Genomic DNA, 14,993 nt, shown 5'->3' with positions numbered 1-14,993 from the left:
AGATTATTAGAAATGTAGAGGCTTAAAAGATTACTCACAGAAGCATTTACTTACTGAAAATAAAGAAAAAGAAAGACTGAAAATTAATGAGCTAAGGGTTCAACTCAAGAAGTTAGAAAAAGAACAACAGAAGAAGCCCAAAGAAAAGGGAAAAGGAAGGAAGTGAAAAAAAATTTTTTAATGACATTAACAAAATGGAAAATAATAATACACTGGAGAAAAGCAATAAAGGCAAGAGTAGGTTGTTTGAAAAAATTAAGGTGATATGTATAAATCTTTATCAAGACTGATCCATAAAAAAGAAAAAAGCAATTTTTTAAACCTTTTATCAAAATAGGGCATCACTACCAACTCATAAAGATTTTGTTTTTAAGAGAAAGAACATTGTAAACAACTTCATGCCCACAAGTGTGAAATGTTAGATAGTGTGAAGGATTTAGAAAAACGTAACTTGCCAAAACTGATACCAGAAAGCAAAACAGAAAACCTGAATAGAGCTACTGGATCCAAGACATGGACCCAGGAGTTTAAAATCTAACCAATTACACCAACAGAGTGCCAATCTTCTATAAAGCCTTTTGCAGAATGGAAAAAAAGGAAAGATTTCTTCAGTTCTTTTGTCTCATTTTATGAGACAAAGGGCAAAATAAGAACTGTGGGTAACACTGTTGAGGCTGAGGGAGAAGAACCTCAAAGTTTCACAAACTTGTAAAGAAAAGGCACTAAAGAATTATCTCAGGGTGAAGAAAACACCACCTGTGACTGCATTTTGGATCTTTAATATATGCACAATAATTACCATCTAAACTAGTTTTGTTAAAGGACCTCTTTGATTTCAGGTCACAGCTGTAGTTTATGTGGTAGGTGCTGCACATCAGCAAACACAGTCACGCTGTATCCCCCTCGTGCATTCTATGTCCAGTGCTGCCTTCGTCTGTTCCCGCTGCTATATCAAAAGGCCTTAGGGTGGGTAATCTATAAATAATAGAACTTTATTACTTACAGTTCTGGAGGCTGGGAAGTCTAAGATCAAGGTGCCAGCAGACTCAGTGTCCAGCGAAGGCTTGCCCTACTCCATAGACAACACCTTTTATCCTCACACACACAGCAGAAGGGTAGAAAGGCAAAAGGGACTAATAGACTCCCTCAAGCCCTTTCATAAGGGCACTAATCCCACTCATGAGGGCAGGACCCTCTTAATACTCTTAATACCTCTTAATACTATTGCACTGAGGGGTGTCAACAGAAATTTTGGAAGCACACAAACATTCAAACTATATAGCATTCCAGGCCAGGCGCAGTGGCTCAATACTGCAATCCCAACACTTTGGGAGGCCGAGGCGGGTGGATGACCTGAGGTCAGGAGTTCAAGACCAGCCTGACCAACATGGTAAAACCCCATCTCTACTAAAAAAAAAATCACAAAATTAGCCGGGTGTGGTAACACATGCCTGTAATTGCAACTACTTGGGAGGCTGAGGCAGAAGAATCACTTGAACCTGGGAGGCAGGGGTTGCAGTGAGCCGAAATCATGCCATTGCACTGCAGCCTGGGCAACAAGAGGAAAACTCCATATCAAAAAACAAAAGAAAGAAAACTATAGGATTCTACCCCTGGTGCCCCCAAAATTCATGTCCTTCTAACATACAAAATACATTCATTCCATCTCAATATCCCCAAAAGTCTTAACTCACTTCACCATCAACTTTAAAGTTTAAGTCCAGTCTACATTTCATCTGAATATCATCTTGAATAGTCCCAGCTACTCAAGAGGCTGAGGGGGGATTAAGGAGGGAGACCACTACTACTCCTGCTGCCCTCCTCCCCACCACTTTGCCTAATTCACAAGGCGGGAGGAAAGAGAGAAAGCAAAAAGATAGAAAGAAACAAAAGTAAGATAAATAGCCAGACAACCTTAGCACCACCACCCGGCCCTAGGAGTTAAAAAAAAGTAATAATAATAACATCAACCCCTGACCTAAACTACTTGTGTTATCTGTAAATTGCAGACACTGTATGAAAAAACCATTGTAAAACTTTGTGTTCTGTTAGCTGATGCATGTAGCCCCCAGTCACGTTTCCCACTCTTGCTCGATTTATCACGACCGCTTTTCACATGGACCCCTTAAAGTTGTAAGCCTTTAAAAAGGCCAAGAATTTCTTTTTCGGGGAGCTCGGCTCTTTAGATGTGAGTCTGCCGACGCTCCCGGCTGAATAAAAAACCTCTTCCTTCTTTAATCCGGTGTCTGAGGAGTTTTGTCTGAGGTTCGTCCTGCTATAGGATAATCCCTTGAGCCCAGGAGTTTGAGGCTGCAGTGAGACCGCACCACTACACTTGAGCCCAGGCCACAGAGTGGGACTCAGTCCTTAAAAAAAGAAAACGAAATGACAAATTTTAAATGAGTATCATCTAAATCACATATGGATGAGACTTAAGATTTAATTCAAACTGAGGCAGGCCAGGCACGGTGGCCTGTAATTAACCCCTGTAATCCTCAGATAGGTGGATCACTTGAGGTCAGAAGTTCGATATCAGCCTGGCCAACATGTTGAAACCCCATCTCTACTAAAATACAAAAAATCAGCTGGGTGTGGTGGCACGTGCCTGTAGTCTCAGCTACTTGGGAGGCTGAGGCAGGAGGATTACTTGAACCTGGGAGGCAGAGGTTGCAATGAACCGAGATTCCCACCACTGCACTCCAACCTGGGCAACAGAGTGAGACTCTGTCTCAAAAAAATAAAATAAAATAAAATAAAATAAAATAAAATAAAATCACCCTGAGGCAAATTGCTCTCCAACTGTCAACCTATGAAATAAAAAAAGTTATATGCTTCCAACATACAATGGTGGGGCCAGGCGCGGTGGTTCACTTCTGCAATCCCAGCACTTTGGGAGGCTGATGTGGGCAGGTCTTCTGAGGTCAGGAGTTCGAGACCAACCTGGCCAACATGGCAAAACACTGTCTCCACTAAAAATACAAAAAAAAAAAATAGCTGGGCATGGTGGTGGGCATCTGTAATTCCAGCTACTTGGGAGACTGAGGCAGGATATTCGCTTGAACCTGGGAGGTAGAGGCTGCAATGAGCCGAGATCATGCCTTTGTAGTCCAGCCTGGGTGACAAGAGGGAAACTCTGCCTCAAAAAAAGAAAAAAAAAAAAATACAATGGTGAGATGGGCATAGATAGACATTCCCATTCCAAAAGGGAGCAATAGGAAAGAAGAAAGGGGAGACAGGCCTTGACCAAGTCCAAAACCCAACAGAGCAAACAACAGTAAATCTTCAGACTTGAAAATAATCTTTGACTCCATGACCCACCACCTTCTGCATACACTGGCGTGGGAGTCATGCCCCCAGGCAGCACTGTCCCCACAGCTTTGCTTGGCACCACCCACGTAGTGGCCCTCATGTATTGGAGTCCAGTCCCTGAGACTCCAATGGAGTTACATGCTGGTGACTCTCCTGGTCTGGCATCTCCAGGGTCACTCTGCCCCCATGGATCCACTGGGAGCCCTAGTGGGGGCTTTCTGAGGTGGCCCCAACCCCACGGGTCCACTAGGCATTTCCCTAGTGGGGGCTCTCTGAAGTGGTCTCACATCTATGATAGTTCTCTGCCTGGGCCCCAAGGCTCTCTAGGACATCCTTTGAGATCTAGGTGGTCGTAGCCATGCCCCCACTGCAGTTTAACACTGCGTGGATACCATGCTCCAATGTATCAAATTTTACACTTGTAGGCATGAAGCATGGCGCTCCAGCCATGGAGCATGGGATCTATGGGGCAACCAAAGGGGCAACCACTGTAGACTACACTGCCCCTGGGCCCACTAGCCACACTTGAGGTGACCAAGGAACTCTGTGCTAGAATGCATGGAGTAGAAATCTGATGCAGCCCGGGGCAGCAAACCCCAAAGCCCCAAAGGCATCCTGGGTCCCTCCCTTGAAACCATTCTGACCACAAGACCCTGGCACTAGGGCCTGTAATAGCAGCCTTGAGGATCTCCAAAATGCCTTGGGGGCCATTTTCTCATAGTCTTGATGAATATCACCTGGCTTTCTACTATCCATACAAATCTCCTTATCAAACATCCACTTGGCCACACCATTGGAATTCTCTCTCAAACACTTTCTCATTCTTTACAACCTGGCCATGCTGAGAATTTTCCAACTCTTTTAAGTTCTATTTCCCTTTTAACTATAAATTTCACCCTTAATTCATTGCTCTCATCTTGTATTTTACTATAAGCAATCAAGAAAAGCCATGCTGCATCCTCAACACTTTGCTTGGAGATTTCTTCTACCAAATGTGCTATTTCGTTGCTCATAAGTTCTGCCTTCCACAAAACATTAGAACACAAACACAATTCAGCCAAATTATTTGCCACTTTATAACAAGGATCACCTTTCTTCCACTTAACCAGAAGGTGTTTCTTATTTCCATCTAAGACCTCATCAGAATAGCCTTTACTGTTTATATTTCTACCAATGTTCCACTTGCAACCACTTAAATAACCTCTAAAATGATTGAAGTTCTCTCTACAGTTCTCCTCTTCTTCTGAACTCTCACTAGAGAAACCCTTTATAGTCCGTTCACGGCAATACAAGATTTTTTCAGCATGAACCTCAAACTCTTCCAGCCTCTACCCATTACTCAGCTGCAAAGCTGCTTCCACGTTTTTACATATTTGTTACAGAAGCACCCCACTCCCAGCACCAATTTCTGGCTTAGTCTACTCCTGCTGCCATAGCAAAATATGTTAGACTGGGTAATTTATAAATAACAGACATTTATTTCTCACAGTTATGGAGGCTGGAAAGTTCAAGATCAAAGTACCAGCAGACGTGGTATCTGGTGAAAGTTTGCTCTCTGCTCCACAGATGGTGCCTGTTACTGTGACCTCACACGGTGGAAAGGCAGAAGAGCAAGAAGGTACAAACAGATTCCCTCAAGTGCTTTTATAAGGGCACTAATCCCATTCATAAAGGCAGAACCCTCATGACCTAATTACCTCCTAAAGACCCCACTCCTGAATACTATTACATTGAGGGTTAAGTTTCAACTGAATCTTGGAGGGACATGAACATTCCAAGATAGCAAGATCTATGGCACTGTTCTATTTAGAGTAGATATTTTATAAACTAAAAAATCAAAACCATATATGATATCCACATGCAAAAGAATGAAGTTGGACCCCTTTCCATACACAAAAATTAACTCCAAATGGATAATAGACCTAAATATAAGAGCTAAAACTATAAAACTCTTAGAAGAAAACATAGGAATAAATCTTCATAATCTTGGATTAGGCAGAACCTTCTTAGACATGGCATTAAAAGTAGAAGCAACAAAAGAAAAAAAATAGATAAATTGAACTTCAACAAAAGTAAAACTTTTTTTTTTTTTTTTTTTTGAGACAGTGTCTCGATCTGTCACCCAGGCCAGAGCAAAGTGGTACAATCTTGGCTCACTGAAGCCTCGACCCCCAAGAAATCCTCCCACCTAAGCCTCCTGAGTAGCCTGGACTACAGGGGTGTGCCACCACTCCCAGCTAATTTGGTTTTTTATTGTTTTTTTTTTTTTTAGAGACAGGGGCTTGCCGTGTTGCCCAGGCTGGTCTTGAACTCCTGGGCTCAAGCAATCCTTCCACTTCGGCCTCCCGAATAGCCGGAACTACAGGCACACATCACCACACCTGGCTAATTTTTGTATTTTTTGTAGAGACAGGGTTTTGCCACATTGCCTAGGTTGGTCTTGAATTCCTGGACTTAAGCAATCCTCCCGCCTTCGCCTCCCAAAGTGCTGGCATTACAGGTGTGAGCCACCATGCCTGGCCAAAAACAAAACATATTTATACTTCAAGGGCACCCTCAAGAAAATGAAAAGAAAGACAACTGCCAAAATAGGAAAAAAAAAAATTGCAAATTCTATATCTGATAAGGGTCTAGAAGCCAAAATGTAGAAAAAACGATTACAATTCCACAATAAAAAGACAACTCAGTTCAAAATAGGGGTAAAGGACTTGAATAGACATTTCTCCAAAGAAGGTGTACAAATGGCCAATAAGCATATGGAAAGATGTTCAACTTCATTAGCCACTGGGAAGATTCAAGTCAAAACTACAATGAGGTATGACTTCACACCCACTAGGATGGCTATAATCGAGGTTTGGCAAGGAACTAGTGGAACCTTGGTTTGATTTGGAAAGGAAGAATTAAAACTCTCATAAGCTGCTGGAGAAATGCAAAATGATGCAATCACGTTGGGAAACAGTTCCTCAAAAAGTTAAACCTAGAGTTACCACACGTCCCAGCAATTCCACTCCTAGATATATACCCATGAGAAATGGAAACATATGTACACACCTGTACACAAATGTTCATAACGGCATTATTGATAACAGCCAAAAGGTAGAAACAACCCAAACATCCATCAATTATGAATCAGTAAACAAATTGTGGTACGTCCATACAATGTAATACTATTCAGCCAAGAAACGGACTAAAGTACTGATACATGCTACAACATGGATGAACCTTGAAAGTATTATATTAAATGAAACAAGCTAGACACAAAAGGCCACGTATCCTATGATTCTTTTTACATGAATTGTCAAAAATGGGAAAATTAACAGAGACATAAAGTAGATTAATGTTATGAAGAAATGAGAAATGACTGTGCACAGTGGCTCACACCTATAATCCCAGCACTTTGGGAGGCCAAAGTGGGCAGATCACTTGCAGGTCAGGAGTTCAAGACCAGCCTGGCCATCATGGTGAAACCCCATCTCTACTAAAAATACAAAAAAAAAAAAAAAATTAGCCAGACGTGGTGGCATGTGCCTGTAGTCCCAGCTACTGGGGAGGCTGAGGTGAGAGAATCGCTTGAACCTGGGAGGCAGAGGTTGCAATAAGCCAAGATCACGCCACTGCACTCCAGTCTGAGTGACAAAACAAGACTTCATCTCAAAAAAAAAAAAAAAAGGAAAGAAAGAAAAAGAAATGAGAAATGACCACCAGTGGGTATAGGTTTTCTTTATGGAGAGTGATAAAGATGTTCTAAATTGACTGTAGCAGTGGCTGTACAACTCTGTGAACATACGAAAAGCCGTTGAATCGTACACTTGAAATGGGTGAATTATATGGTATGTGAATTACATCTCAATAAAGTTGTTACTAAAGAAAACCATATACATGGTGTCTGGTGATTGAACAAATTATGCACTTGTTGAAACTTGTGTCTGAGGAAAAACTGTGCTTAATGCACATTCAAGTGTCAAGTTTCAGAGGGACAGGAGGACAGCTGTCATCAGTTAAACGAGCCAAAAACAGTCATCAACCTCAATGTCATTTTGGCTCTTTAATGGCTGCCCTAACAACCACCAGCATCTCTTGGGCATTAGCCACATCGTAAGCCACTTGAAACCTGCCATATGCACATTTTATCATTAGCTGGAAGGATTTGTAGAATTCCAAAGTCATCTCTTTGATTTTATAGATGAGGAAACTAATGCTCAGAAAGGGGGTTGATATCTACCGCTGTGAGGCATACAGTAAGTTTCGGGTGAAGCTGGGATCAGAACCTGTTTAGACTTTGCCTCTCTTTTCTTGCAGATACTTTGTAGGACTTCTATGTCCCTCCAACTGGCCTTCCTGTCATGGTCAGGAAAGAAACTCCTCACAGCCTTAGCATCCAAGTCAGGCCATGGGTGAGAGCTGGAAAGGGATCAGGAGGCTGCAATTTCTAGAAGAGGGAGGGGACACCGCGGAGAGAAGATGGGGCCAGATTCCGAGAAGACAGCATAAGCCCCTGTTCCTGTAAGAGTAGGGACGCAAGCAGGGACATAAACGCAAGGGATGAGCCCCAAAGTGTGACCCATGAGACATGATGTCGCATGTGGTCTGGAGCCTGCGGCTACTTCTTCCCATCATATACACAGTTATGAGAACAAGTTGTGAGAACCACCTCCCCCCTTACCCAGCTGCCCCCACCCCAGAAGCCATGTGATTTTGTCCCCCAGTGCCCTGTGAGTGAGTCACTCCACCCATGGAAACCTCACCCCACCCTGACCTCAAGCAAGGCAAAGAGTGCAGAAGACACGTCCTCTGGTGCTACCAGACCACTCTCACCAGCACCCATGACCTCAGTAGGGCTGGGGCCAGCGTGGAGACCACTGGCTGTCCTCACAAAGTGAGGAGCAGGAGACCCTGTCTGAGGAACATGCTCGGGGTTCAGAGCCTGGGCTAGACTGGGATGCAGGTTGAGCAGGAAGTGGATGGCAAGATTAGAGCAACATCTCTCTTTCCCCACTCAGGGAGGAGGGAATGGTCACAGGCACTGACACTCAAGAAGGGCCAGGCACAGTTCCAAGCCCTTCACAACAACCCCTAGGGTCTACATGACTACTATCCCAATTGTTCAGTGAAGAAACTGAGGCACAGTGAGGCTGAAGAACCCTACCAGTCCACACCGCTGGTGTATAACCGAGCTGGCCAAGACTCGGCAATCTGGCGTGCAGGCCCACACTCTCAGCCCCGCCTCTGCATGCCTCTTACATCCCGCACATGTGATGCTGTGCGTCAGAAGCAAGGAGATGGCCCTGCTGGCCTGATCATCAACACCAGGGCCGGGTCTTGAAGTCCTCAGCGCCCCGTCCTCCTCTGCCTGTGTGTCCTGAGTCCCGAAGCCCCAGCAGCTCTGCTCGGCAGATGAGCCTCTGGCCCTGCTGTCGCTTCCTGAGGGCTGTCAGTGGGGGGCCGGATGAGGGCTGAGGACAGGGTGGGTGCTCGTGGGAGGGGAGAGCACAAAGGACCTGTGACCACAGCTGGGGGCGGGGCAGGAAGTAGAAGTGATCTGAGTGGTGGCTGGTGCAAGGAGCCACAGTGGGCTGCCTGGGGGGCTGACGCCACCATTCCAGGAGCCTCGGTGAAGAGAGGACATCCGCCTGTGTAGCTGCTTCTCCATACGGGACTCCAGGTAAGGAGAGAGCAGGGACCTGGGGGCCTGGGGCTCTGGGTGGAGGGGAAGAGCCTGATGGAGCAGGAAGTACCGTGACCTAAAAGACAAGACACCTGGGTCACAGACAGCGCCAATCACTAACTCGTTGGGCAGCCCTGTGCCCACCCTGGGCCTCAGTTTCCTCTTGTATGAAATGAAGAGGTAGCATGCAGTTTCTAAGGCGCTGCAAGAGCTGACATTAAAGCTTCTAAGAAAGATGGAAAGAGGCTCCCTGGGACAGAATACCATGAGAGTCAGGATGAAGGTTGAGTTCCCTGGATTAAGGTTATAACCGTGCCCGCCTCCTAGCTGGGATGAGCCCAGGGCCTTTGAAGATTCCCCTGGCCTCTTTGCCTCCCTGGGGCGAGTCATGCTGCCTGGAATTCCACCCTTCAAGTCACACCTTTGGGCAGGGCATGGAGGCTCCAGCTACAATGGGGGCTCTCCATAGCCCTCTTGTGTTAGAGCCTGTGGTACCCAAGGGGAAAGACCTTTGAAGAGCTCACCTTGGATAAGGTTAGAGAAAGGAGGTTCCAGATTGTAACAGGCCCAGGTGAGGCCCCAGAAACACCTTAAAATTAGGAAGAACTTTCTAAACAATCGTTGCCCATAGTAGGCAACAGGGGGGCCCCTGTCACTGCTAAAGGCCGCAGAGCTTGGCAGGGAGTGGCAAAGAGGGGAGGGGCAGCAGGAGGGGATCTGAAGAGCAAACTTCAAGGCCTCTCCCCACACAAGATCCAAGGGTGTGGTCAGGTTGGCAGCTTTTCCTTTGTTGTTTGTTTGTTTGTTTGTTTGTTTGTTTGTTTGTTTTGGGCAGAGTCTCACTCTGTCACCCAGGCTGGAGTGCAATGGTGCGATCTTGGCTCACTGCAACCTCCGCCTCCCGGGTTCAAGCGATTCTCCTGTCTCAGCTTCCTGAGTAGCTGGGATTACAGGCACCTGCCACCACGCCCAGCTAATTTTTGTATTTTTAGTAGAGAGGGGGTTTTGACATGTTGGCCAGGCTGGTCTCGAACTTTTGACCTCCAGTGATCCGCCCGCCTCGGCCTCCCAAAGTGTTGGGATTATAGGTGTGAGCCACCACACCTGGCCAGGTCGGCAGCTTTTATTCTAGAGTTCTTCCATAAAGCTCTGAGGAAGGGCCCCAAAGGGAAAATGGGAAGAATAGGGGCAATATAGGACCTCATTTCTCTTCCAATTCTGTTAAGGGCTCAGTGGGAGGGAGAGAGGTTAGAGAGAGTGACAGAGACAGAGAAGCAGAATGAGTCAGGGTGGGCAAAGGGTGGCTTGTTCTGGGGCCAAAAATGACACTTCTCCAGAATGAAGGCTTCCTCAGGTCCCCAGGCCCCTCCCCAAATCTGCTACAGCTACTCTGTCCCCTCTTCTGTGGCCACAGCCCCCTCCCCACCACCCACAGTTGTGTCCTGGGGACAGAGTCATCCACCTAGATCCCCATTAGACCTTAGGGGAATTCTAGCAAGGGGTTCCCCTTGGCTGTGTGACCCTGCGCAGGGCTTTTCCCCTCTCTGGGCCCATCTGTACAATGTGGGGGCTGAACCAGGCCTATAAGGGACATACCAGCTCTGACATTCATTGAATAATGACTTAAGAGATATCTCAGCTCCTCCCCTTCCATGTGCCCTGATAATCCGTGGCTATGGGGGAAAGGAGCAGTCATCCTCCATCCTTCCACCCATGGCTTCCCAGAGCCCAGTGCCCCCTGTCTCTGCAGCTCCATGGCGGCCTGCCTGCTCCTCCTGGGCATCCTTCTCCTGCTGCTGCCCCTGCCGGTCCCTGCTCCCTGCCACACAGCCACACGCTCAGAGTGCAAGCGCAGCCACAAGTTTGTGCCCGGTGCATGGCTGGCCGGGGAGGGTGTGGACGTGACCAGCCTCCGCCGCTCGGGCTCCTTCCCAGTAGACACACAAAGGTTCCTGCGGCCCGACGGCACCTGCACCCTCTGTGAAAATGCCCTACAGGAGGGCACCCTCCAGCGCCTGCCCCTGGCACTCACCAACTGGCGGGCCCAGGGCTCTGGCTGCCAGCGCCATGTAACCAGGGCCAAAGTCAGCTCCACTGAAGCTGTGGCCCGGGATGCGGCTCGTAGCATCCGCAACGACTGGAAGGTGGGGCTGGATGTGACTCCCCACCCCGCCGGCAACGTGCATGTGTCTGTGGCCGGCTCACACTCACAGGCAGCCAACTTTGCAGCCCAGAAGACCCACCAGGACCAGTACAGCTTCAGCACTGACACAGTGGAGTGCCGCTTCTACAGGTGAGAGCTGGGGCTAGGGGGTGGGGGGCTGGAAAAGGTGTGAGAAACTCTGGGTGGTCTAGGAGCCCTGGAAAGGCAGAGTCCTCCAATCAAACTTGGAGGCTGCTTCTACCAGGAAGAAACCGCAGTCCCGGCTCCCAGACTTCAGGTGATTCAGCCCTGTGGCCTCCTCTCATCCACGAGGTCCCCCATCTGAGAGTGCCCAGTGAGACACCAAGTAGAGAGAAAGTGAGTGAGACCATGTCTGAGAGCCAGCAGGGTGCCATTTAGGTCTAGTGAGTACTCAACCCTCCCTTTCCTGGGCACAGCCAGCCTTCCATGGAGTCCTTCCTGGATAGGGACAGAGGCGGGAGACCTGGCCGGGTCATCCTTCCTCATTGCTGTGTAACCTTGAACATCTCACTTCTCTCTGAGCTTCAATCATCCACTCAACCAATACTCACATCTGCCTGTGGCAGGGCCACACTGCTGAGCCACAGCAGTTGCTACCCTAGCCCCTGGGAGTAGGAATTCTGGGACCCAGATTCCACATCTGAGAAAGGCACAGTGTTTGTGGGCCAGCCCCAAGTCACCTGCTCTGATTCCTCAGACCTGGAGGCCACGTTTCCTCCACAGAGAGGCCGAGTATGGCCCAAGCTGTCAGGATCCCGGGCATGTGGGACCCATCCAGAGGGACAGATGGATGAAGGCCACATGACCAGATTCCAAAGTCCAATGGATACCATCAGTGCAGGATCATTGCTTTTATGTTCTTTTTTTCTTTTTCTTAAAAAAAATAATTAGAGATAGGGTCTCACTATATTGCCCAGGCTGGTCTCAAACCCCTGGGCTCAAGGGATCCTCCCACCTCAGCCTCCCAAAGTGCTGTGGTTACAGGTGTGAGCCACCGTGCCCGGCCAGGATCATTGCTTTTATAATAAGAAAATTAAAAGGAAAGGAAAAAAAATGTTATTTTGAAAAGGAAAAGAGAAAACACCTACACAGAGCACTGAGGTCCCTGACGGGTGAGAGCAGAGGCACCCTGCCAGCCCCATGTCACAGCACTTGCACTCTGGAGGCCCCTGGGTTCCAGTCCTAGTTCTGCCCACTTACGTGTGACCTTGAGCAGTCCTCAAGGAGTTGTTTTATTGAATGGGGGAAATACTATCCCTGGGCCCAGCTGAGGTCTCTCTCTTCTCACAGTTACCATGTGGTACACACTCCCCCGCTGCACCCTGACTTCAAGAGGGCCCTCGGGGACCTGCCCCTCCACTTCAACGCCTCCACCCAGCCCGCGTACCTCAGGCTCATCTCCAACTACGGCACCCACTTCATCCGGGCTGTGGAGCTGGGCGGCCGCATCTCGGCCCTCACGGCCCTGCGCACCTGTGAACTGGCCCTGGAAGGGCTCACGGACGACGAGGTGGATGACTGCCTGAACGTCGAGGCCCAGGTCAACATAGGCGCCCGCGGCAGCTCCTCTGCCGAAGCCAAAGCCTGTGAGGAGAAGAAGAAGAAGCACAAGATGACGGCCTCCTTCCACCAAACCTACCGGGAGCGCCATTCGGAAGTGGTTGGCGGCCATCACACCTCCATTAACGACCTGCTGTTCGGGAGCCAGGCCGGGCCCGAGCAGTACTCAGCCTGGGTGAACTCGCTGCTCGGCAGCCCTGGCCTGGTGGACTACAGCCTGGAACCCCTGCATGTGCTGCTGGACAGCCAGGACCCGCGGCGGGAGGCACTGAGGAGGGCCCTGAGTCAGTACCTGACCGACAGGGCTCGCTGGAGGGACTGCAGCCGGCCGTGCCCACCGGGGCGGCAGAAGAGCCCCCGAGACCCGTGCCAGTGTGTGTGCCATGGCTCAGCGGTCACCACCCAGGACTGCTGCCCTCGACAGAGGGGCCTGGCCCAGCTGGAGGTGACCTTCATCCAAGCGTGGGGCCTGTGGGGGGACTGGTTCACTGCCACGGATGCCTATGTGAAGGTGTTCTTTGGTGGCCAGGAGCTCAGGACGAACACCCAGTGGAGCAATAACAACCCCATCTGGTCAATGCCGCTGGATTTTGGGGATGTGCTCCTGGCCACAGGGGGGCCCCTGAGGTTGCAGGTCTGGGATCAGGACTCTGGCTGGAACGATGACCTCCTTGGCACCTGTGATCAGGCTCCCAAGTCTGGTTCCCATGAGGCGAGATGCAACCTGAAACATGGCCACCTGAAATTCCGCTATCACGCCAGGTGCTTGCCCCACCTGGGAGGAGGCACCTGCCTGGACTACGTCCCCCAGATGCTTCTGGGGGAGCCTCCAGGAAACCGGAGTGGGGCCGTGTGGTGAGAACAGTGAGCTTGGAGAGGACTCGTGTGCTTGGACTGAAGGGGTTCTCACAGTGGGAGCCAGGGCTGTCTTCGTATTCCCATTAGACCAAGCTCGTCCAACCCGAGGCCCGCATGTGGCCCGGGATGGCTTTGAATGTGGCCCAACACAAATTCGCAAACTTTCTTAAAACATTATGAGATTTTTGTTTTGTAGCTCATCAGCTATGGTTGGTGTTAGTGTATTTTATGTGTGGCCCAACACAATTCTTCCTTCGATGTGGCCCAGAGAAGCCAAAAGATTGGACACCCATCAGATAGATGGAAAAGGGAGACTCAGATTTTTCAGGGAGGTGGCTGGGTATACACGACAACCCCAATTCACCCTGTCCAAACTGCCTAAGCCCTCTGTCGTTCTCGAGCCCTGCAGTCACAGCTACACAAATCACAGCTTCAGCCAGGAGCTGGGCAGAAAGGCCAAGCTCCCACCAGGCTGCCCAGGACTGGTCTTTTAGGACCCTTCCCTTGAGCCCTCTGTGGTGTGGCAAAGCCACTTCATTGCTTTAACTGGAGTCCCATCAGCTCCAGCTGCTCTGTCTTCCTTGCCCACAATGCTTTGCCCCTGAGACAAATGGAGGCCTGTCCTGACCTGTCTCACCATGTACATAGCTTGATAAAGGGCCAATAAATATGATGTTCTGGTGATCATCATGGCAGTGTTGCGGCAGAGGAAAAGATGGGACCAAACAAACTCCAGAGATAAACTTCTACATTAGCAACCCAGTGAAAACAGGCGGGCAGGTAACGTATATAAACTACTTTCCCACTTCTGTCAGAAACGTGGGGACCCAAAATAGTTTACCTTCCTCATAATTCTCTGACTCAAGAAAGCAGCAGCATAAACGTGGTGATAAATGGCAACAGGCATTCAGCTCCCAGCTGGAAGACAATAGGGCATGGTGAGGACTGTGGTGAACTGAAGAGTGCGCATCTTATGTGCGGGGGGAGGGGCTGCAGTGCTGCTCCAGCCAAACATTTCATGCAGGAACGTGAGCCCCGTACTGCCAGGTCTTCTACTTTTTAAAAGTCAAACCACAATTTGACTTCTAACTGTGGCAGTTAATTTCACTTTGTGAAAATAAACCTTTGTGGGCAAACACGGTGCAAGCCAAAGAGAACGTGCATGTGGGCCATAATTGATCCAGGGCTATCTGTTTTGAAAGTTTTACTTTCAACAGAACCATTTTGCACAAAGCTGAAAAGGTCTCCCCTGTCTCACGATTTCAAGGAAAGGAACATTGGTTCTAACAAGGTGGGCTCTGTGGGCCTCCTAGGCCTTGGATGCAGAAAAACCCAGAGTCTCGGGTTCCAACATAAGATGAAATGGTCTTTGTTTCACGTGCCTGGGACGCAGGCCTCAGCACACAGTCCCATGGA

General features: G+C 48.8%; 1 protein-coding gene across 2 annotated transcripts; it reads left to right on the top strand.

Moving 5' to 3' along the window:
• Positions 1-8,701: 8,701 nt before the first annotated feature.
• PRF1 (perforin 1 (pore forming protein)) lies at positions 8,702-14,261 on the top strand. 2 transcript variants are annotated; one of them, XM_011991067.1, is made up of 3 exons: positions 8,702-8,971; positions 10,725-11,267; positions 12,450-14,261. In XM_011991067.1, exons 2-3 carry the CDS (start codon positions 10,729-10,731, stop codon positions 13,576-13,578), a joined length of 1,668 nt encoding a protein of 555 aa, XP_011846457.1. In that variant the 5' UTR covers positions 8,702-8,971; positions 10,725-10,728; the 3' UTR covers positions 13,579-14,261. The 2 variants fall into 2 exon arrangements, with proteins under 2 accessions (XP_011846457.1, XP_011846458.1); XM_011991068.1 differs by having other exon boundaries at positions 8,841-8,971; positions 10,700-11,267.
• The last annotated feature ends 732 nt before the right edge of the window (positions 14,262-14,993 follow it).

Source organism: Mandrillus leucophaeus, unplaced genomic scaffold (assembly GCF_000951045.1).
Source record: "Mandrillus leucophaeus isolate KB7577 unplaced genomic scaffold, Mleu.le_1.0 Scaffold39, whole genome shotgun sequence".
Taxonomy (NCBI): domain Eukaryota; kingdom Metazoa; phylum Chordata; class Mammalia; order Primates; family Cercopithecidae; genus Mandrillus; species Mandrillus leucophaeus.
This window is presented reverse-complemented; position numbering and strand designations above follow the sequence as displayed.